The 24,980-nt window shown below is 42.4% G+C and overlaps 1 protein-coding gene across 1 annotated transcript in view; it reads right to left on the bottom strand.

Annotated features, from left to right (window-relative positions):
• Window positions 1-6,085: 6,085 nt before the first annotated feature.
• Window positions 6,086-24,980, bottom strand: part of LOC147886532 (uncharacterized) — a 34,788-nt gene continuing 15,893 nt past the window's right edge. The window contains exon 5 of the mRNA XM_087395270.1: window positions 6,086-6,217. Coding sequence (XP_087251396.1) covers window positions 6,086-6,217 — 132 coding nt within the window. The remainder of the gene's footprint in view (window positions 6,218-24,980) is intronic.

Consider the following 24,980-nt stretch of genomic DNA (forward strand, 5'->3'; position numbering starts at 1 on the left):
GATTTTGGGCTTCCCTTTTTCACATGAATCAGCCCAAGAGGCCCTTTCTTCAAGGAAAGGGTTTGGATTGCCGCTTTTACATGAAAGTAGTATTAAAACCCATTTCTTTAATGAAAAGAGATTTTGGGCTGCTCCTTTTTAGAAGAAAGCAGCCCAAACACCATTGTCATCGAAGAGAGGTGTATTTGGGACTCTTGTTTTTGCATGGGCCCTGTTAAGAAAATAGGCCCAATGAACTCTTTCATCGACAAAAGCGGTCTTTGGGTTGCTCTTTTCACATGAAAGCAGCCCAAAAATCCCTCTTATTGATGAAAAGCTTTTTGGGTGCCCCTTATTTGAAGAAAGTGTCCTTACCTCACTAGCTAACAACGACAAACGTTAAGTACAGAATGCAGTGAATGAGTCAACACCAAAAATGAGAGAGGAATGTCCAGGCATTAAAGTGGATCCTGGCATGTGTGCTTCTGTATTGCGCTGATGTAAGGATGCAAAGGCCTTGTCAGAAGGTGAGCGTGTTCATAGACAAATTATTGAGAGTGGCCTCAAGCAAAATACTATTCTGGAATCCCTGTTTGTACGAATGTATGGCAAATGTGGGGCCCTAGAGGATGCAAAGGCCTTATCCGAAGGTAAGCATGTTCATAGACAAATTATGGAGAGTGTCCTCAAGCGAAATACTATTTTGGAATCCCTGTTTGTACGAATGTATGGTGAATGTGGTGGTGTTTATTACCCTGGATGAGCGTCGTGTTTCTTTGTGGACAAACGGGATGTTGTATCCTAGACTACTATGATTTCAGCTTATGCCTTCCATGACAAGGGCCGGGAGGCTGCATCTATATTTTTAGATGCAAATTGAAGGGGTAAATCCAGATAAGGTGACTATGCCTTCCATGTGAAGGGCCAGGAGGCTGTCCAGCTATATTTTCAAATGCAAGTTGAAGGGGTACATCCAGTAAGGTGACCCTTATTGCAGTTTTGGAGGCATATGCAAGTGAGGCTTTGTTACTTGAAGGCAAGTGGTTGCATTTGCAGATCACAAAGAGTAGCATCCATCCAGATATTCTTGTGGGAAATGCTCGTCAGTATGTATGGAAATTGTGGATGTTTAGACCATGCAAGGCAAGTTTTTGACAAAATACCCAAGCAAGATGTAGTTACATGGGCTGCTCTGATAGCAGCCTATCCTCAGAGAGGACTAGGAGAGGAGGCAGGAATAAATCCAAACAATGTGACCTTTGTTTGTGTTGTCAATGCATGCATAGGCTGTGGGGCATTACCTGAAGGTTAACGAGTGCATGCCTGCATTTTGGATCTTGAACTGGCTCAATATGTTGATGTGGGGGCTGCTCTTATGAATATGTACAGAAAGTGTGGCAGCCTCCAACAATCATGGAGAGCATTGAACAAAATTCCAGAACAGAATGTTGTCTCATGGACTACTATGATTGTGGTAGTTTGAGGAGGCTGTTGATCTTTTCAACCAAATGCATCAGAAAGGAGTGCTTCCAAATTAAGTCAGGTACATTAGTTCCCTTGAAGCTTGCAGCAAGCAGAAAGCACTAGTGAATGGCAAACAAGTGCTTGTATGCATCGCAAGTAGCAGGCACGAGCTAGATGTTGCTATGGGGAATGCTCTCATCAATCTGTATGGGAAGTATGGTATCCTACAGGATGCACAAATTATATTCAACACAATGCCTGCTCATAATGTGGTTTCATGGACTTCCATGATTGCAATTTACATCCAGCATGGACCGAAAAACAAGGCTGTATTACTTTATGATAAAATGCAAGCAGAAGTTATAAAGCCAGATAAGGTCACATTTATCTGTATTCTAGATGCATGTGCCAGCTGTGGAATGCTATCCACTGGTGAGCGGGTGCTTCATGATTTTCTGAAAGTGGGTATGACTTTTATGTGTTCGTAGACACTGCTCTTATCAACATGTATTGTAAGTGTGGCAAACTTGATTTTGCAAGGAGAACATTTGACAAAATGCCTGATCAGAATGTTGTTTCCTGGACAGTGATGATTGCAATGTATGCACAGTATGGGCAGGGTCAGGAGGCCCTCCAACTTTTCAAGGAAATGTACTAGAAGGGCATCACACCAGACAGGTTGACCTTCGTTAGCATTCTTACTGCTTGTAGCCATGCTAGGTTGACTGATGAGGGTCAGCATGCCTTTACTTCGATCATTGTAGATCATGATATCTTGCCTATATTATGTCTGCATGGTTGACCTTATTGGGAGGGCCTTATGATGTCCAACTAGTATTTCATTTGGAGCAAAGGTGTTTAAAAGACACAATAGTGAGCATTCATGAAATCGGTAGGTTAAACGGACCTTAGACTGAACATGAATCTAGTAGTGGTTGAGGGGGACAACATGTTCTAGCATATCTGCCTTTCATGAGGGCAAGCCGATTCATGCGGGCAAGTAGATTCATATGCTCAAATAAGCATGTTCCAGCATATCAACCTTTCATGAGGGCAAGTAGATTAATGCTCAAATCAGCAAAAAGATGGCTTTGAGCCACATGCTTTTGTGGCCAATAATCTCATTGACATGTATGGAAAATGTCGTAGTCTACATGATGCACATATAATATTTGATAGATTACCAAATTGAGATGTCGGGACATGGAATGCCATTGTTGCAAGATATGCCAAGCATGAACATTTTTCATGAAGCCCTTCAAAGTTTCAAACAAATGCTTCAAAATGGCATTGAGCTAGACAAGTTGACATTTATTGCTATTGAACAGCATAGCTGACTTGCTGCATGGCACATGAATTCATGCAAGTATCGTTGAAAGTTGGTCGAGACAAATGGCTTGCTAGTGGTTCCCTCATTGATATGTAAAGCAACTGTGGAAGCCTTGAGGGTGGATGCATAGTGTTTGACATGTGGCTAAAAAAGTAGTTGTGGCTGGTGTGCTAAGATTGCAGTGTATGCTCAGCATGGCGAATATAGTTTGGCTTTTCAATGTTTTCAGGTTATGCAGAGAGTAGGCTCGAAGCCAAATAGTGTGACAATTCTATGCTTACTTTCAGCGTGCAGCCATTTAGGTCTAGTAAATGAAGGGTGTTTTCATCCTATTTTCATTTGAATTTATTAAGAGAAAAGCATGGCATATTACCAATCCTTGAACACTGTAACTTTATGGTTGACCTTTTTAGTCAATCACGATTTATATGAGGCTGAAGACTTTGAAATGGCTCCATTCAGACCCAATATTGCAGGTTGCACAACCTTTCTAGGTTCATGCAAAAGACATGGGAATTTAGATTTAGGAAGAAAATGCTTTTATTTTATCAGTAGAGTGAATAGTGAATATATCCAGCTGGGGATGTGCTGATGGCCATATTGTATGCTATGTTGGCATGGGAGAGGATGCTGAAAAAATAAAATGTTGAGAAGAAATCCAAATGTATGGTAGAAGCCATAAGAGACCTTTATTGTAATTAATGATCAGCTGCATAGTTTTATTATGGAAACCCACAAAGCGCTAAACTATATCAAAAGCTCAAAGTATTGAGCATACAAATGACAAAAGGACATGTTCCATGAAATGAGCAAACACATCTTCACCATACCACAATTCATCCCTCCTGTAGATCATCTAAAGGATGAAGAGCAGAGCAATACACTGAAGGATCAATCAAGGTTCAAAGGGGATACAGAGCATGCTCCAATACAGAAGGTGGAGGATGCTGTTGCTATGCATGTAGATAACAAGATAGAAGAGAACTCATCATTATACCATGCCCAGAAAGAGCAATAGATCAGTAGAGTATTCAGCAAGTAGAAATTTATGTGCCAAGTCAGCCAGATGTGCCTTTATCATTTTAGGAGAAAATAACTGTAGTATTTGAAGAGCAAGTTGATAAGGCCATCTATTAGTTAATTTCTTCTTTTAATATTCTGTCAAGTTATCACCAACAGCAGAAGGGAAAATTGCAGAATGTGCAATTGTTGATGTGAGGAGCTAGACACGGAAAGGCAAATGCACAAGCCTTCAGAGATGGTCATGAAAGATTCAAGAAGTACCTTGAGGGGTTCATTAGCAAACACTACTAAGCGAGCAGCAGGAAGGTGTGCTTGTGGGGCACAACTACAAAGATCATAAATAGTCTAAGAGAGCACACAAGCTGAAGTGGTTTGAAGGTTGATATGAGGTAGCATCCTACTTTTCTTTTGCAATATGCTAAAGTTAATGTGGTATTTACAAAATGCAAAGTGCTATTTAATTATATAATACAATAATTGGTTATATCATTTCTAGAATTAAAAGTCAAGATTATAATTTTTTTGAATTCCAATATTTGTAAAATGTTTTCGACTTTAGCATATTGATATTTATAAAATGCAAAGTGCCATTGAATTCATAATTTGCAAATTGTTCATTGGACTTTGATTTGGGACATCTTAAATACAATAGGTACTTCTCTGCTAGCATTTAACTAATTTCACAAACATGAAATCATCAATTAGTAAAAGAGTAAAACTAGCTACTTTTATTTATTTTTTAAAAAAAGAAACGGCAATTAAAATGAAGTTTTCCTCATGGTAATTAATCAATATGTTCCTTAAACAATAAAACATTTGCTAGTACATTATGAAAATGCTACTTTATAATAAAATATAAATTAGCATTATGACCTAAATCAAAAGTGCTATGTACCAAATGCAAAGTGTTGTATGCAAAATTCAAATTGCTACGTGCTATATGAAAAATGCTATGTGCTAAATGAAGATTGATATGAACTCAAAAAAGGGCACGTTCCTTGGTCTTATAATTTTTAGAGAGAAAGTGTGCCAACCCTCCCCTCACACTATATGTGTGGTTATATGTTAAATGCAAAGTATTATATGCAAAATGCAAAATATTGTTTGCAAAATGTAAATTGATATGTGCTAAATTGTAATTTATCTTTGCTAATTGCAAGTTGAATGAACTCAGTAAAGAACACGTTTCTTGGTCTCATGATTTTTGGAGAAAAAGCGTGCTAACTTTCTTCCCACATATATGTGTGGCTACGAGCTAAATGCTAATTGAAAGTGCTATGTGTCGAATTTAAAGTGCTATATGCCAAATTCAAATTTCTATGTGCTATATGCAAAAGCTATGTGTCAAATGGAAACTGATTTGAACCCAAGGAAGGGCACGTTCCTTGGTCTTATATTTTTGGAGAAAAAGTGTGCCAACTCTCCCCCCACACTATACGTGTGGTTATGTGTTAAATGCAAAGTATTATATGCAAAATGCAAAATACTATTTCCAAAACTCAAATTGAAATGTGCTATATGTCAAATTCAAAATGCTACGTATTATGTGTAAAATGCTATGTGCTACGTGCTATGTGCAAAATGTTGTGTGCTAAATACAAATTGTTATTTATAAATTTATTATTATATAATACTATCAAATTCAAATTTCTACGTGGTATGTGCTAAATGCAAACTGATATGAACCGAAGGGAGGGCACGTTCCTTGGTCTTATAATTTTTGGAGAGGAAGTGTGACAACTCTCCCTCCACACTATACGTGTGGTCATGTGCTAAATGCAAAATACTATATGTAAAATGCAAAATGATATGTGCAAAATTCAAATTCCTATGTGCAAAATTTAAATTGTTAACCACCACAGGATGGCAAAGGTCAAATGGCAAGTGTGCATGCTACTTAAGGAGGCATGAGGATTGGGGATATAGTGAACATAGAGAGATCAGCGCGGCAAGGTTTAAGAACCAGTGGATAATCAATGCAGTGCTAGACCCTAACCCAATCTGGGCAACTCTAATCATACGCAATCTAAAAAAAGTCAAGCTCAAGAGATGCAGACACTGGAAGCAGATTCCCTATGCGGTGGTACTTCTGGGCAGTGAAACGTGTTTAGCCAAGGGTTCAGAACTGTGGAAGGGAATGTGGCAAGCTTGGGAGTCAACACGTCCTTATATCAAGTGGAAGGGCTTTTCAAGAAAACGGGCACCTTTTGCAGTCAAGATTCAATTTGGTTCCTGTTAATCTAACCGAAGGCGCAGATAAGCAACGAGGACTTGAAGGAGCCCTCAAGCTCAACAAGAAGGAAATTTTGGAACTGATGAGGGAACCACAGACGGTATTCCTGAGTCCATTTCAACATCTGCAATACAAGTTACCCCATAAACAAGCACTATGCCTGCATCTCTTACGCTTTGTGCCACAACCTACACCCAACATATTTTCTTTAATTAGTGTCTCCCATGGCAATCTACTATTCCTTTTGATAATAGATGTGAAAGCAATAGATGTGAAAGCAATAGAAGTAAAAGCAAAAGAAGAGAGAAGCAATAATTATGAGCATTCAATTTGCCTTGTGTGTGAGTGCTCTCAGCGGAAGCAAGAACGGAAGAGGGAGAGAGAGAAACAGAGATCCACATAAGTTTTGGTGGGTGCAGAACACCCTAATCTTCTTTTTCATTCATTTATATATGTGTTTGAGTATTGTACATAACCGAGGTAAAGGCACAGTGACCTTTAACCCCCACAACCTCCCACTTAAAGGACAATGTGCTTTTAAAGGAGAACAACCAGGGAGCATACTATCCAATGCCCATCAATACACGGCAATACTCAAACCGCTGACTAGGTAGACTCTCCGTTAGCATATCTACAGGGTTATCATCTGTATGAATCTTGACAAGCTCTATGTACTTGTCCTCAAGTACCTCCCTGATGAAATGGTACCTGACCTCAATATGTTTGGTCCTTGCATGAAAGACCGGATTCCGTGCTAGCTGAATAGCACTCATGGAATCACTATGCAATGTCAGTACACCTGTATGAATCCCCAAATCTCCCACTAGCCGATCAAGCCATATAGCCTCCTTGTAACCCTCTGTGGCTGCGACATACTTAGCCTCTGTGGTAGACAAAGCAACGCACCTTTGCGCGCAAGACATCCACGACACTCGACACTACACCACCTGCAAAGATGAACACATAACCAGAAGTAGATCTCCTACTATCCACAGGCCCTGCATAGTCTGAATCTGTGTACCCAAGTACATGCATCTCTCCTCTACCAAAGCAGATGCACATCTCCTTGATACCCTTCATGTACCTCATGATGCACTTAACTGCCTCCCAATGCCTCTTTCCTAGATTAGCCATATACCGGCTAACAACTCCCACTGCAAATGCAATGTCTGATCTAATAGCTATCATAGCATGCATAAGACTCCCAACCGTTGATGCATAAGAAACCTTGGCCATCATGGCCCTCTCCTCGTCTGATTTGGAACTATCTATATGACTCAGTTTCATATATGGAGACAATGGAGTACTCACTGCCTTCCCCCCCTCCATATTGAAATGCTACAATACTTTTGTAACATACTCCTGTGAAAGCCAAAGAAGTTTCCTACTCCGATCATGCGTGATACGCATACCAAGAATATGACCTGCAAGTCCAAATTCCTTCATATCAAAGGCCTCATGCAACTTGGCCTTTAATGCATCTAGCTCATAAGTATTCTTGCTAGCCAATAGCATATCATCCACATATAGTGCCACGATTATCAGACTATTATCCTTAGCCCTTTTAGTGTAGAGGCAGTGATCAATTTCACTCCTCCTAAAACCTTGGGACCGAATGAAAGCATCAAACTTCTCATACCATTCTCTAGGCACTTACTTAAGACCATAGAGACTCTTCTTCAGCTTGCAAACTAAATGCTATTTGCCCTTTTCTTCAAAGCCTTCCGACTGCACCATGTAAATTTCCTCATGCATATCCCCATGCAAGAAAGCTGTCTTGACATCCATCTGCATAAGCTCCATATCTTCTGCTGCCACTAGTCCAAGCATGCATCTAAGTATAGTCATCTTCACAACCGAAAAGAATATCTCATCAAAGTCCATACCCTTCTTTTGCTTGAACCCTTTAGCGACCAAACGGGCCTTGTATCTAAGCACATCATCACCTATGACCTTCATCTTGTAGGCCCATTTACATGGCAATGCTTTCTTTCCATGTGACAAAGAAACCAAGTCCCAAGTCTTATTCTTCATAAGTGAACTCATCTCTTATTGCATAGCATACTCCCACTTGCGTTGATCCTCGTGCATCATAGCCTCTCTGTAGTAAGAAGGCTCCCCGTAATCAATAAGCATCACATAGTCTACCCTTGGAACAAACCTATCAGGCGGTCTAGACACTCTAGATGATCTTCTGAAGGGCATTTCAGCTTGCTGTCCCACCTACATATCAATCACATTTAGCTCATCATTTTTACCAATAGATGATCCATCATCTACCCTTGATTGTATACATGTGCGAGTACTTAGTGATACCATTTCTTGCACATTTGATGCATGGACAGCTTGCTGTTTATCAACATATGCAAGTGGATTCACATCTTGAAAAGTGATTCTCCTTATTTTAACATCCCTCATGGATGCCTTATGCATCTTCTTCTCATTGAAGACTACATCATGGTTGCGTATGATCTTCTTTGCTTCTGGATCCCAGAGACGATAGCCCATCTTTGCACTTTCACCATAACCCACGAAGATGCATTTCCTAGACTTAGGATCTAGCTTCTTTCGAAACTCTTTTGGCATATGTGCATATGCCTCACATCCAAATATACGCAAATGAGAGTAAGAGGGCTTCTTGCCACTCCATGCCTCTTTAAGAATACCACCATCCAAACTCTTACTAGGTGATCTATTGATCACATGCACTACAATCTTCATTGCCTCAGCCTAAAAACCACCAGAAAGACTTACATTGAAAAGCATGCATTGCAACCTTTTTTGAATGGTACGATTCATCTTTTCTGCAACTGAATTTTGTTCTGGAGTACGAGGGGATGTGAGCTTCCTCTTAATCCCAAGACGTATCACAAAAATGCTGAAAGTAATGAGAGACTCTTTACTATTGTCAGTTCGTAGGCATTTAAGCATTCTACCTGACTGATTCTCAACCAAGACCAACCATTCTGAAATACTTGGAATACACCACACTTCCGAGCTATGGCACAAGCCCACACTTTCCTAATTACATCATCAATGAATATCACATAGTATTCAGTCCCACCTACTGACCGTATAGGCATGGGACCATATACGTCTGAATGCACCAAATCAAGCTTTTCAAACTCTTTCTTTCCCCTTCTTTTATGAACTGATTTAGTTTGCTTCCCATAGAGACAATGCTCACAAAATTCAAAATCAGAGAAACTCAAATGCGATACATAACCCAAACGGCGAGGGAATGTGAGCTGCCTCCCACATGTATCACAAAAATGCTGAAAGTAATGAGAGAGACTCTTCACCATTGTCAGTTCGTAGGCATTTAAGCATTCTACCTGACTGATTCTCAACCAAGACCAACAATTCTGAAATACCTGAAATACATCACTCTTTCGAGCTATGGCACAAGCCCACACTTTCCTAATTGCATCATCAATGAATGTCACATAGTATTCAATCCCGCCTAATGACCGTATAGGCATGGGACCATATACGTCTGAATGCACCAAATCAAGCTTTTCAAACTCTTTCTTTCCCCTTCTTTTATGGACTGATTTAGTTTGCTTCCCATAGAGACAATACTCACAAAATTCAAAATCAGAGAAACTCAAATGCGATACATAACCCAAACGGCATAAGAGTTTCATCCCATTGTGACTCATATGACCCAACCGACAATGCCATAAAAAAGTGATTGGTTGCTCGATTATTACAACATGATCAAATACCCCTGATACATGTAAAGGATACAAAGTCCCATACTTGACAACCCTGGCCAAAAGCATAGAGCCCTTCTCTCAATTTTTCAACTCTGAAAGCCAAAAGTGGTGTGAAAATCAGCATCATCTAACTGACTCACTGAAATAAGACTCTTGGTCAACTTAGGCACATGTCTCACATGTTTCAAAACAAATGCAGACCCATGTCTCACATGTTTCAAAATAAATACAGACCCATTTGCAAAAGAAAACTTTGTCACCTGCTCTCACTATGTCACATGCATAGTCATTTACAAGATGCACACAACCTGTCTTTCCATTGTCATAAGTGAATAATCATTCTCTATGGGGAGTAACATGGAATAAAGCATCAAAATCCAAAATCCAATCCTGAGAATATGCATCATCTGAAGTGGTAAGCAACTCTGCAGATAAACTAGACATGAAGAGAATGTCATTGTCACTATCATGTGTAACTGCATTGATCTTCTCGATCTTCACTTTTCCTTTGTCCTCCTTTGGACTCTCTACCTTTTGATTTACACCCCAATTTTGTATTCTTTGTCTTATCCTTTTGCTCTCTTTTCAGCTTCTAGCAATCTTTTTTCATATGACCCTTCTTGCCACAGTGGTAACACTCAATGTTCCGTGCCCTGAATTTGCTACCAGACTTTCCTCTTTCTTGAGACTTTCCCATAACTGTGATCTACCCCTTTGCACATTTACGACTACATCCTGCTTGTTACCGTTCATGAACTGCAGTCTAATCGCCTTAGTTAACAAGCTACCCATATCATCATCAAACTTTAATACTCCACCAAGTACAAAGTTACTGACAGCTGTACGAAAAGTATCCCATGAGGATGACAATGAACATAAGAGAAATATTATCTTAGTCTTCGTGTCACTACAATGTAAATATCCTAAGTCAAAGTACAGTTGACCATTTATTTGATCATAATTAAAGAGTTTTATATGTGTTAATTATGATCAAAGAGTTATTTTAATGGTCAAAGGATTGACTACGGTCAAAGATACTTGACTCCAGTCAAGTAAACCTGACTGCGGTCAGAGAGTGTTGACTTCGGTCAACAAGACTTGGCATGCGCCAAGAGGGTTAACCCTGATTAACCAAGATGTGCCAACTTTGATTGGAGAGACTTGGCTATAATTAAGGCGCCTTGACCTTTGGTCAAAGCTCTTTAATTATAATCAAGAGTGTTGACTCCGGTCAACCAGAGAATATATATATGTTTATTTGTATATATATTTGTTTAGATGTGCACATGTGTTCAATGGGGACGCCCACCGTGACTAGGATTAGTCCACAGTGTGTTATTTGCATGCAAAGCGCTAACAATTAATGGGTACCATGGTGGTGCGCTTTAATTAATTGTTGCAGGTACTAGGAAGGATTATTTTTCCTAAGCGAAATGGGAGCCTGACAAGCATCTAGGAGGCGGTTCGTGTGACCGAGAGCTTTGAAGACTCCAGAATGGCCCTTAGTGGCTTGTAATAGGATTTAGTCTAGATTTTAGACAAGCGGCATGTTGCCAATTTGAATGGAGCTTGAAGCTCTTGTAAAAGAAGAGATTATTCACGTTTTAGAAGAGGGAGATTTACGAGATAGCTCTACGCTGAACTATTGTAACATATTTTCTTGGATGAATAAAGACCTTCGGAGGGATCCAGCCCGAGGAATTGTCCTGGGCCCTAGTGCATCTCCAGAGAGAGGGAGTAAGGGAGAGCTTTTGAGAGTATAAATCCCGTCGTTTAAGAGAGGTGATATTGAAGCCATAGCTGTCTTTCACCGGTCAGTCTGGTTTTATTGGTATCAGAGCCGAGGCTCAAAAACTTACTGAAGTTTTTGACGATTCAAAGTGTTGGAATAAAGAGGAGCATGCGAGTGTTTATGCACACGACGGCAAGTCTGGCTAAACATATTGCGTAAGCTATACGGAAAAAACATCTTTGGCGTAGCGTGATCCAATATTTCATTTTCGAGACCCGAAAGTTGGCATGAGTGAATGGAGTACAGAAAGGCCTAACTAGCTATGGCGTAAGCTGACGCAATTGTGGATTGTAAATGGTCGTGGTAGCCTACCGGAAGTGCAACTCCTCTTTTAGGCAAGAGCCCAAGCAGCGTCATGTCTTGCTGGGTAATTACGTGATGGAATTCCCAAAGGAAGCTAAGGAGAGATTCCATGAGCCATCGTGGACGGCAAAGGAAGGGGTCCTGTGAATGCAAAAGGACGAACAATGGAAATCGAGAAGGCAATCTTGTGCTGATGACCCAAAGAGACGTTCTTACGCGGGCACTAAATGGTTGGCAAGCGCAGGGGTGTCAGCTGGTGAATGGCGATGTAAAAGGTTCCGTGACCACGAATTAATGAGCAGACGGCTGCGTGATGCCCCTTACGGAGAGTAAGCGCAGATGGGAGCGATTCTGGTGATTCTTGGCCTCCTAATTGGCGAAGGAGTATCAGGGAGGTCGCTGGATGGTATGCCCAAAGGAATTTGTGGAGATCCTTGAAGACCTTGTGAAGGCAACGCACGGTGTGCTATTCTGTTGTCTGACAGAGATGTTGACGAAGACCTTCAACAAATCTTCGTGAAGGCTCAGATCGACGGTCACCAAGGTGCGGCGGGCGTCGCTCTATGCACAGATACACTGACACGTGAGGTGATACGTGGCAGATGAAGGGCCAGGCAGGGGGAAGAAGAGCAAGAGGGAGAGAGTGTGAGAGAGAGAAGACACAAGTGTGCGGGTGTGAAAAGATGAGCCACACCACAAACTCATTAGTTTTATTAGGATTAGGTTTTACCCTATGATTGTCTTAAGACAGTCATAGATGTCTTATCTTTAATAAAGGGGTGGCAATGTGCCTTTACCCCAACAACCTCCCACCTAAAGGCCAATGTGCCTAAAGGGGAGAAAAGAATAAAAATTACAGCAATATACAGTTACTGTATACAAGACCATAAAATAAGAATGGTCTCATCCTAATCCCATGATGTGGCGGCAATGTGCAAACCGCTCTGTAGGCAAGCTCTTAGTGAGCAAATCTGCAGGATTATCATCAGTATGCACCTTCACAAGCTCAAGTCGCTTGTCTTCCAGTACCTCCCTGATGAAATGATATTTCACATCTATGTGCTTGGTCTTCTAATGAAAGACCGGATTCTTTGCCAACATGATAGCACTCTGACTATCACAATGCAAAACTGGCATATCTCCTGTAATGCCCAAGTCTTCCACCAGCCGAGTAAGCCATATTGCTTCCTTGCAAGCCTCAGTGGCTGCAACATATTCAGCTTCAGTAGTTGACAGTGCAATGCATTTCTGCAACCGAGACACCCATGATATAGCACCTCCTGCAAATGTGAAAATATAACCGGTAGTAGACTTCCGGTTATCTGCATTCCCTGCATGGTCTGAATCTGTAAAACCATGCACCAATGCATCCTGCCTACCATAGCATATGCACAAGTCTTTGGTACCCTTGAGATACCTCAAGACACCTTTCACTGCTTCCCAGTGCCTCTTGCCTGGATTTGCCATATACCTGCTGATGACTCCCACCGCAAAAGCAATATCCGGACGAGTGGCAACCATGGCATACATCAAAGATCCAACTGCAGATGCATACGGAACCTTGGCCATTTCAGCCTTATCATCATCTGATCTGGGACTGTCCTTACTGCTGAGTTTTAAATGTGGAGGCAACGGGGTACTAATAGACTTCCCCCCCTCCATTTTAAAGCACTGCAGTACTTTGTCAATGTACTCTTTCTGTGACAAAAACAAAAATCCCTTGGACCTGTCACGAGTAATCCGCATGCCAAGAATATGATTTGCATCACCCAAGTCTTTCGTGTCAAAAGACTTATGCAGTTGTTTCTTCAAAGCACTAATCTCATGCTGAGATTTACTGGCAATAAGCATGTCATCCACATATAGAATGAGTAGCATCAAACTGCCATCCTTTGCCCGTTTGGTGTACAAGCAATGATCGGTCTCACACCTATGATACCCTTGGGACTGCATGAAGGCATCAAACTTCTTGTACCATTCTCTTGGCGCCTGCTTGAGTCCATACAAGCTCCTCTTGAGCTTACACACAAGCTGCTCTTTCCCTTTAACAGCATATCCCTCTGGCTGACTCATATAGATCTCATCATGGAGATCGCCGTGAAGAAAAGCTGTCTTCACATCCATCTGACATAAATCCATGTCGTCATGAGCAACAAGAGCTAACACTGCTCTCAAAGTAGTCATCTTGACTACAGGGGAGAAGATCTCATCAAAGTCAATGCCCTTCTCCTGCTTAAATCCCTTGGCAACCAATCTGGCCTTATATCTCGGTAAAGCATTTGAATCCACTTTGACTTTCTAAACCCACTTGCATGGCAAAACCTTTCTGCCTGCAGGTAGCTGCACCAAGTCCCATGTATCATTTTGAAGTAGGGAGTCCATTTCTGACTGCATGGCTTTCTCCCACTTCTTTTTCTCTGTTCTTCCCATAGCTTCCTTGAAGCTGGAAGGCTCACCACAATCTATCAGCATGATAAAATCAGCCACATTATTGGCTCCTGGAACAAACCTGGCAGGAGGCCGTTGTACACGGGTGGTCCTCCTAACAAAATGTTCCGGATTAGGCTGCTGTCCAGCCTGTTCGTCATGCATGACGGGTGGCTGTACCACCATATCTGACTGTTCTACAGCCCCATCTCCTGGCATATCCAGTGGTGCATTATTGGCAAAATTATCTAGCTGATTTTCAGCCTGTATACCCTCTTGAACAGGGATATCTGCAGCAGCCTGCTGCTGCATATAAATGGGCATTCTTTGCTGTCCAACATCATCATAAATAACCCTCCTGTATTCCACAGGTTGCACGGGTTCCTTGTGTACACTATCCTCTTTAAAGATGACATCGTTGCTGCGTATAATCTTCCGTTTAACGGGATCCCATAACCTGTACCCCATTTCACCTTCGTCACCATAACCCATAAAGATGCATCTGATAGACTTTGGATCCAGTTTGGTGCGCAGTTCTTTGCGTACATGAGCAAAGCACTCGCAGCCAAATACACGTAAGTGCTTATATGAAGGTGGCTTGCCAGACCACACCTCCTCTGGCACTTTCAACTCCAAAGCCTTGTTTGGCGACCTGTTAATAATGTGAACTGCTGTTTGCACGGCTTCTGCCCAAAAGCCATGGGGTAATGCAGCATAAGACAACATACATCGAACCTTCTCCTGAATAGTTCGATTCATCCGCTCACTTGCACCATTTTGAGATGCATTATGAGGGGCTGTGAGTTCCTGTTTGATGCCCTTAGCTTGGCAAAATTGCACAAAAGCATGTGACACATACTCACCCCCATTATCGGATCTGAGGCATTTCAGCCTACGACCTGTCCGATTCTCAACCTGAGCGACAAACTTCTTGAAAGCATCTAAGGCATCGCCCTTATGCTTCAAGAAATAGACCCACACTTTGCGTGTGGCATCATCAATGAAAGTAATAAAATATTTTGCACCCCCTAGTGATAACTGTGGCATCTCACACAAATCAGTGTGCACTAGATCAAGCGGTGCTCTATTCTGGGGAGTTCTCCTCTTATGAGGAGTCACAGAATGCTTGCCAAATATGCAATGATCACAAGTAGGCAAATCTGAAAAAGAAAGAGACGGCAGATAACCCAAACGTGACAGTTCTTGCATTCCTTTAACAGACATGTGTCCCAACCGGCTATGCCACAATGAAACCTTTGGCAGCTCGGTTATGGCAACAACATGATTACCCACACTGGAAACATAAAGAGGGTACAAGGTATCACTCTTAAAACCCTCAGCCACTACAGCCTGGCCATCAGTAATCACCCATTTGGAATCCCCAAATGTGGTGTGGTAATCACTGTCATCCACCAATAAGCCAGTGCTAATCAGATTTTTCTTGATTTGCGGCACATGGCGGACACCATCAAGCATGAATATGCGTCCATCAGGAAATACTATCTGTATACTGCCAATCCCTGCAATCTGACATGCATAGTTGTTCCCAAGATGAACAACTCCATAAGTACCTGTGTAGGAAGTAAACCACTCCCTATGAGGAGTAACATGAAAAGAAGCACCTGAGTCCAAGAGCCAGGTGTGCATGTCATGGCCATCAATAACCAAAGCATGTGCTATTACAGCAGAAGAGCATAAAACATCATGTATGTCACTGTCGCTGTCCTCTGCTGCAACATTCACTGCATCCAAGTCATCTGCCTTGGCCTTGCCTTTGCCTTTGCTTCCATTGCCTGCATCCTTTGTTTCAGCCTTCTTGGCTTTCTGATCCCGTATGAACTTGAAGCACTTAGATTTCACATGTCCCTTTTTGCCACAATAAAAGCATTCAATATCCTTTTTGCCACGGGACTGACTACGGAATTTGGACTTACTAGCAGATCTCCCCTTCTGCTGAGTCCTGCCTCTATCCTGTACCTGCAAGGCATTTGAAGACTTGCTGCTCGCATTATTCTTCCTGCTCATCTCCTCCATAAGGAGGGAGCTCTCTACATCAGCATACATAAGAGTGACATTCGAATTTGACAGGGTGGTCTTGAAAGTGTCCCAACTCTCAGGGAGGGTACACAACAAAAAAGTAGCCTTGAACTCCTCATCAAGGTTCAATCCCTGTGCAATCAGCTGTGTAAAGATAGCATTGAACTCACTCAAGTGTGAGGTCATAGCTGTACCTTCCTTCATGCAAAGATCAACCAGCTTCTTCAACCAATAAACCTTACTGGCTGAGCTCTTTTGAGCATACAATTCTTCTAGCCTTTGCCATAGACCATAAGAGGTCTTTTCAGCCTGAACATTGAATACAAGAGTGTCAGAAATAGTGAGCATGATAGCTGCCCTTGCGGACAAATCAAGCTCTTCCCAGTCATCAGCTGCCATGTCAGATGGCTTGACACCCTTCACCCTTATGGGCTTAGAAATCTTCTTTAACAGAAGTACATTCAAGCACTGTTCTGCCCATAATGCATAATTGTGTGCTCCTTCCAGTTTCTTTATGTTCAGAATTGAAGAGTCACTTCCCCCTGATGCCATATCAGATAAGGAAAGTATCTGACTCCCTGGAAGTAAAAAAAAAGACTGAATAAAAATTCTGATTTCTCAGAAAAACCTGCTCTATCAAGAGCCAGGAGCACTCACAATAGTGCTGTTTTTTACTGTCAGGAAAATCTGCAGCAAAACAATAAATGTCCCTGCAAATACTGTACCTTCTGACACACTGTACCGTGCTCAAAGAGGCATAGACAGTAATTTCAGAATGCTGCAGCTGCTCCACAAGTGCTTTAACAGTGCATAATCAGCTGACAAAACACAAACACTGCTGTAAACACTGCTGTACTGGCTGTACTGATCACTTCTCCCACCTCAGATGAGGTATTGCACTGAGTTAATATGCATAAACCACTTGGCAAACACCCAAAAAAAAAGACACTTCAGCCTGTCGCAAAACCTGCAACAGAAAATGGGATAAATCCCAAGCAATCACCCTTCTACCAAGGGGATAAAATGCATCTGAAGATCTCTGTCGGTAACCCAAGTGCTATCAAACAAAGTCTGGGCAAAAGCCCCTTGATCTGACACCTGAACCAAGTGAAGAACACCTCAACACTGAGGTAGCATGCAATATGAAAATCTCTCTGACAAAATCAACCAACAGTGTAATGCATATACTGCCCTGTGTAGAAATGACATACACAGATCCCAACGTACAAACACTCAATGAGGAACCTTTTGAGCACTGTCAACGATGGACAGTTAGGGACCGAGTAAACTCGATGCGCCCTGGCCAAGCGTGGCTCAACTGAGGTTCTCTGAGTGTTGCACACCTGCAAGAAAATGTCACCGCCACACTGCGGAAATCAAGACAAATGTGTGCTCTCTGGCACCACACTGCCTCAAGGCATACAAAGCATCAACTGCCAGGCAAAAGCCCTATGATCTGCTCACCCGGAAACTGAGATTCAAGCCCAGTAAAAGCATAAAAGTCCTCTGCAAAATCAAGGCATTTCCTTCACGAAAACAGATAACTGTGCAATCAACCACACTGTGGTTCTCTTCACCTCAAGCACGAGGTAAATGAAGGTACTTGCTGTACTTTCAAGAAAACACAGTTCTGTGAACTGAAAGATGATCCTGAATCAAGAGCAGAGAGCTCTTTCTCCTTCTTTTCTTCCCACAAAAAAAAATTCTGCCTGCTGTACTTGATGTACCTTCGCACGTGTGCAGAATCCCAGAAGAGAGAAGACAAAAAAAAAAATTCGACGGTCTCCCTAATGTAGCTCCCTGTACCTGCGGAGTGTAGATCCGTACGGATGTACGGCTCCTGTACGGAGTCCGTACAGCAGGTACATATGTCCGTACCTGAGCGCGCGTACCTGAGCGCGCGCTGCGCGCTCTGGTTCCGCGCAGCCTGGTGCTATGCACAGGCTCCTCCTGCGCAGGCTAGCAGCTAGCATTTGCTGCCCTGCTCTACGCCTGCGCCCGCGTCGCGATCCGTGCCCGCGCCCGCGATGCAATGCCGTCGCTGCGATGCCTTCGACACCCGTCCGTACGGATGTATGGACGACGTACGTTCGTACGGCGCTGTCTGGCCCGTTGGGCCGTGAAGAGGCTAGGTAGAGGTCGAGGGGGGTGGGTAGGCAAGGGTAGAGGGAGAAGTGGCTCTGATACCAGTTGAAGGGCCAGGCAGGGGGAAGAAGAGCAAGAGGGAGAGAGTGTGAGAGAGAGAAGACACAAGTGTGCGGGTGTGAAGTGATGAGCCACACCACAAACTCATTAGTTTTATTAGGATTAGGTTTTACCCTATGACTGTCTTAAGACAGTCATAGATGTCTTATCTTTAATAAAGGGGTGGCAATGTGCCTTTACCCCAACAGCAGACACATGTAGTGCGTTGATGTGGCGTCTAGCCAGGTCAGCAGATGACATGGTAGTAAACGTGGCACAGGCGCTGACGTGGCAGTGCACAGATATTTGCTGATGTGTCATATGGACACGTGTCAGATGACATGGCAACCAGTCCAACAGATGACGTGGCAGGACATGTGGTAGCTGACCTGGAGTGCCAGCTAGACAGGTGGCTGAGGTGGCAGACCCTGGGTTTATCCAACCTAACCTTGGTTAGTGGACTGGTTAGAGGTCCAGTTACTTGACCCATCCAGTCTAGTCTGGTCACTGTAACCAGACTGTGACCAGTCTAGTTGGTTCAGTTGTAAACTAACCAGATCAGTTTGATTAGTGTAACCAGTCCAGTTAGTCTAGCTGCAGACTAACCAGACCAGAACCAGTCAGTCTGGTTAGAGTATCCAGCCGGTTACCTATCTGGTTACTGTCTACAAAAAAAAAAAAAGAAGACAGTTGCAGAGATTGTTTCTGCTAGTAATTTTCATCTGTTTGTCAGACTTTCACTGTCAGAAAAACAGCAGAAAAACAGAGGAATCAGAGATTTGCAGAAAAAGAGTATGCATGCCTTTGAGCAGTAAAAAGAGGAAAAAACAGATGACTTTTGAAGCCATCTGCAGCAGCCAGAAAAGGGCAATATAATTGTTGATGCTTTGGCAACTGTGTGGGTATATGCCTTGAACTGACAGCCAGTACTGGCATAGATTGTGAATGCAAAACACCTCTTGTTGAGGTACTTTTTCTGTTGGAAAAGCAAAAGTAGTGTGCATCAGTTACCCGCACTGTGTGAGAAATCTGCAGATCTCAGAATATGGATCAATCACCTATCCAGTGGGATTCACAAGATAGGGATGTACATCCAGGACAGAGAAATGTGCCGCAAACTCAACAAGAATTTGAACAGATGGTACGCACTCGTATACAAGAGCTGGAAAATCTCAAAAGGGATCCCAGGGCTCAGCATTTGTTTCAAGCAGAAGCTATGCCTAATCCAGTATATGACGTGCCAATGCCGGAGGCACACTCTCGTGTACAGCCTGAGAGAGAGAGATCTCATAGATCTCATAGGAGACGGTCCCATAGTAAAAAGAGATCGAGGCATCATCACCGATCTCCTAGTCCATCATCGTCTACCTCGAGTTCGACCTCTGTGTCTTCTTCTTCCTTATCAGATAAATCATCCAGGAAAAGAAGGAAACACGAGAAGTCTAGGAAGAGAAAGTCTTCCAAAGCGACCAAGGAATTTAAAGAGGGAGGAAAATCTGTCAAGTTTATGACCTACAATGGACAGTATGGTCATACAGACAAAGCATTGCAGTTTATCAGACAGTTTGATGCTGCATTCGGTACAGAAAAATTTTCAGAATCCTCCAAATTAAGAATGGTCAGTTTACACTTGACAGCAACGGCTAGTGCATGGTGGAGTGCACTGACCACAGATGGGTCAGCCCCAAGGAAGTGGAAGGGCTTCAAGAAAGCCTTCTACCAGCAGTTCATGCCTAAACAGTTTAGAGACCATGTTCTTCAAGATTGGGACAGCTTGCACATGGATGCAGGAGATACAGTGGATGGGTACAACCAAAAGTTCTGGGATGCTTATTTGCATGTTGCACCTTCAAAAAGATCTCCAAAGGCACCCAAATGAGGAAGTACAGAGCAGGTCTCACTCCAAGAATTCAGGCAGTAGTGAATGCTTTGGGGGCAAAGAATATTCAAGATCTTATGCATTCAGCTTCAGTAGCGAGTCTTGTGCCGCTACAAGATCCATCTACAGTGCCATCCTTGCATGCAGGACGTGCTGATAAAAAGAAAACTGATTTTACAAAATCAGAAAAGAAAGAGTACCCCAAGGCTGAAAAGAAAGGGTTTCAGCCTCAGAAGCCGAGGGGTACTCAGTTTTCAAAGACTTATAAGGGCAAATCTCTATTTACCCCTGAACAGATAGCAGAATTCCGTAGAGATGGGAAATGCTTCAGGTGCGGTAAAGAGGGGCATGTGGCTGCCCAGTGCCCAGAAAAGCCTTCAACATCGAAGGGAAAAGAGGCAGAGAAGCCACGAGGACCGCAAAAGCCAATGGCGGGGGGAATTCCTGATATACTGGGTCATGCTTTGAACCCAGAAGAACGAGAATTGCTGCTATCATGGGGCAAAGTTAGAGACCAGCAAGCGCTAATTTTATTTGATCCAGGGGCTACTGATAATTTCATATCGGAGGATCTAGCCTTGAGGCTGGGAATAAAGATGGAAGAGTTAGGCAGGGCTTTGGATGCCGATCAAATGTTTTGTGGGAATCCTGTGCCAGTTACTCCCTTGATAGGGAAGCTCCGTCTTCATGTTCAGAGTTATGTGGATCAGGAAGACTTCTTCATTTCTCCACTGAAACATTATGATGTAGTTTTGGGGATGCCTTGGTTTCACCGCAAGGCAGTGAAGTTGACTCTTCCTGAAAGAGTGCTGGAGTTTGTGCATAGGGGGAAAAATCAGCGTTTAATTGCCAGGAATAAAGGGGACACTATCCCCATTGTATCTGATGTTTCATGCGGTAAAGCAATAAAGTCTGCAATTTCTGCGTACATGGTTTTTGTAAAAGAAAAAGAGAATGATATGCATGCTGAAATGAATGATGCAGACAAAGATAAGTTTCAGTTTCTGGTAAACTTTAAAGATTGTTTTTCTGATGTTTTGCCAGGGGAGTTACCCCCAGAGAGACCAAAAGATCATCAGATAGAGTTAATGCCTGGTAGTGAGCCACCAAACAGACCCCCTTATAGAGTCAGTGCGACTCAGAGAGAAGAGATTATGGCTTAGGTACAGGACTTGCTGTCCAAAGGGTTGATTCAGCCCAGCTCGTCTCCTTTTTGTTCCCCTGTACTATTAGTACAGAAGAAAGATGGTTCATTCTGTATGTGCGTCGACTATCGCGCACTGAACAAAATGACCATCAAGAATAGATTCCCTATTCCGCGTATTGATGATGTCCTCGATCAGTTAAATGGAGCTTCAGTTTTCAGCAGGATAGACTTAAAGAGTGGCTATCACCAAGTGAGGATACAACCTCAGGATGTGCACAACACAGCATTCCGCACTACATTCGGGTTGTATGAATACTTAGTGATGCCTTTTGGGTTGACAAATGCTCCAGCCACATTCAATAGAATGATGGATCGTATCTTCCGGAAGTACAGGCATTTTACGGGTACTTTCTTTGATGATATCTTAGTTTTTTCTAAGACAGAGGAAGACCACAGAGAACATCTTGCTATAGTGTTTCAAGAGCTGAGAAATCATCAGCTCTATGCAAACAGCAAGAAAAGTGAATTCTTCCTGGAAGAAATCCACTATCTGGGGCATATAATATCCAAGAATGGGATACAAATGGATCCAGCGAAGATCCGTGCCATTCAGGAATGGCCAGAGCTGAAAACTGTGCATGAAGTTCGAAGTTTTTTAGGCTTGTGTTCTTACTACAGAAGGTTTATCAGACATTTTGCTGATATCGCAGCTCCATTACATGACCTCACTAAGAAAAATGCAGCCTTCACATGGGGATTATCACAGAAGAAAGCATTCAATACACTCAAGGAAAAGTTGACTACAGAGCCTATTCTGGTAGTTCCGGATCTTTATCAGTCTTTTGATGTGGATTGCGATGCTTGTGGAGAATGTGTTGGGGCTGCATTGCATCAGAATGGTCATGTAGTAGCCTATGAAAGCTGGCGACTTCGGGATGCGGAAAGATATTTAGGAATCTATGAGAAAGAGTTATTGGCTGTAATTCATGCCATCCATACATGGAAACACTATCTTTTGGGTGCAGATTTTACTGTCAAAACAGATCACCAAAGTCTGAGATACTTTTTGACTCAGACCAAGCTTTCCGAGAAGCATATGAAATGGGCAAACATGCTGTCAATGTATCATTTTCAGATTGTCCATACTCCAGGAATTCGGAACAGAGTGGCAGATGCCTTGTCCCGAAGACCCCAGGTCAATAATGTAACTATTGCTTATCATCAGGACCTGGAAGGCATGAGGGAACAATATGCTCATGATTCTGATTTTGGTGAAATTTTACAGCAAATGCAAGAAGGGCAATCCACCAGTCACTATTCCCTGAAAGATGGGTATTTAATGAAAGATGATTGCCTATGCATCACCCAGGAGATGAGGAAAAAGATTTTGGGGGAATGCCATGCACCTCCCTATGCTGGACATAGAGGAATTACAGCAACAACTCTAGCCCTAGAGAGGTATTTCTTTTGGCCAGGAATGCGGAAAGATATACATCAGTTTGTTACTGAATGCCTTACGTGTCAGAAAATAAAGTACGATAGACGAAAGGCACCTGGCCTACTTATGCCTCTTCCCGTGCCTCAGGCACCATGGGAAAGTATTACAATGGACTTTATTTTTGATTTGCCGAGATCAAAGTCAGGGAATGATGGGATTTGGACTATCATAGACAGATTCAGCAAGCAAGCTCATTTCATTCCGGTTCGCAAAACCATAAAGGCAGATCATATGGCTAAGCTGTTCATGGCACAAATTTTTAAACATCATGGTATGCCTAAGTCCATTGTTAGTGATCGAGATCCTAGAATGACCAGTCTATTCTGGAGAGCTTTATTTGATAACATGGGGACGAATCTGAATTTTTCTTCTTCTTTCCATCCCCAGACAGATGGTCAAAGTGAAGTAGCAAATTCTACAATTTTGGATATGCTGAAATGCTACGTGGGTGACCAAAGTTCAGACTGGGAAAAGTACCTACCGTTAGTAGAGTTTGCTTACAATAATACAGTACATAGCTCTACAGGGAAAGCCCCTTTTGAAATCATATATGGGAAAGTGATTTTGCCACCTATATTGAGGACTAAAGATGAAATATTTACAGCTGATCAGTTTGTAAGAGACCTCCAGACAGCTTACAGCCAAGTCCGGACAGCAATTGAAAGGTCTCAAGAGAAACATAAAAGAGCTGCAGATAAACATAGGAGACAGCTAGATCTCAAGGAAGGGGACTGGGTACTTTTGAGGTTTGAAAAAGCTAGGCTCCGCAAGTTTAAAGGCAAACAGAAAGTGTATGCAAAGTTATCTCCCAGATACTATGGCCCTTTCAGGGTTACAGAAAGAATAAATGAGGTTGCATACAGATTAGCATTGCCAGAGCATTGGAGGATTCACAATGCATTCCATGTGAGTCTTCTAAAGAAATTTCAAGGACCAGAGCCTACAGAACCAGTATCAGAAGATCCACCCGAAGTGGATGAGCTGGAGCAAGTCCTTCAGCCAGGGCAAATTGTGTACCATATTGTACGTAAAGGCCCTCAAGGTAAGGAGTTTTACAGGTATCTTGTAAAATTCAAGAATTATACGGCATTAGATGCCAAGTGGATGGACGAAGACATGTTATTTGATCATCCAGAGCTTTTGGATGTTTACAAAGAAGCTTTTCAGTTGAGGTCAACTGAATAGAAGCCGAGGGGATGTCACTACAATGTAAATATCCTAAGTCAAAGTACAGTTGACCATTTATTTGATCATAATTAAAGGGTTTTATATGTGTTAATTATGGTCAAAGAGTTATTTTAATGGTCAAAGGATTGACTACGGTCAAAGATACTTGACTCCAGTCAAGTAAACCTGACTGCGGTCAGAGAGTGTTGACTTCGGTCAACAAGACTTGGCATGCGCCAAGAGGGTTAACCCTGATTAACCAAGATGTGCCAACTTTGGTTGGAGAGACTTGGCTATAATTAAGGCGCCTTGACCTTTGGTCAAAGCTCTTTAATTATAATCAAGAGTGTTGACTCCGGTCAACCAGAGAATATATATATGTTTATTTGTATATATATTTGTTTAGATGTGCACATGTGTTCAGTGGGGACGCCCACCGTGACTAGGATTAGTCCACAGTGTGTTATTTGCATGCAAAGCGCTAACAATTAATGGGTACCATGGTGGTGCGCTTTATTTAATTGTTGCAGGTACTAGGAAGGATTATTTTTCCTAAGCGAAATGGAAGCCTGACAAGCATCTAGGAGGCGGTTCGTGTGACCGAGAGCTTTGAAGACTCCAGAATGGCCCTTAGTGGCTTGTAATAGGATTTAGTCTAGATTTTAGACAAGTGGCATGTTGCCAATTTGAATGGAGCTTGAAGCTCTTGTAAAAGAAGAGATTATTCACGTTTTGGAAGAGGGAGATTTACGAGATAGCTCTACGCTGAACTACTGTAACAGATTTTCTTGGATGAAT

This window comes from Dipteris shenzhenensis, chromosome 24 (genome assembly GCF_047967505.1).
Source record: "Dipteris shenzhenensis isolate YYH24624 ecotype China chromosome 24, Dip_SZ_1.0, whole genome shotgun sequence".
Taxonomy (NCBI): Eukaryota; Viridiplantae; Streptophyta; class Polypodiopsida; order Gleicheniales; family Dipteridaceae; genus Dipteris; species Dipteris shenzhenensis.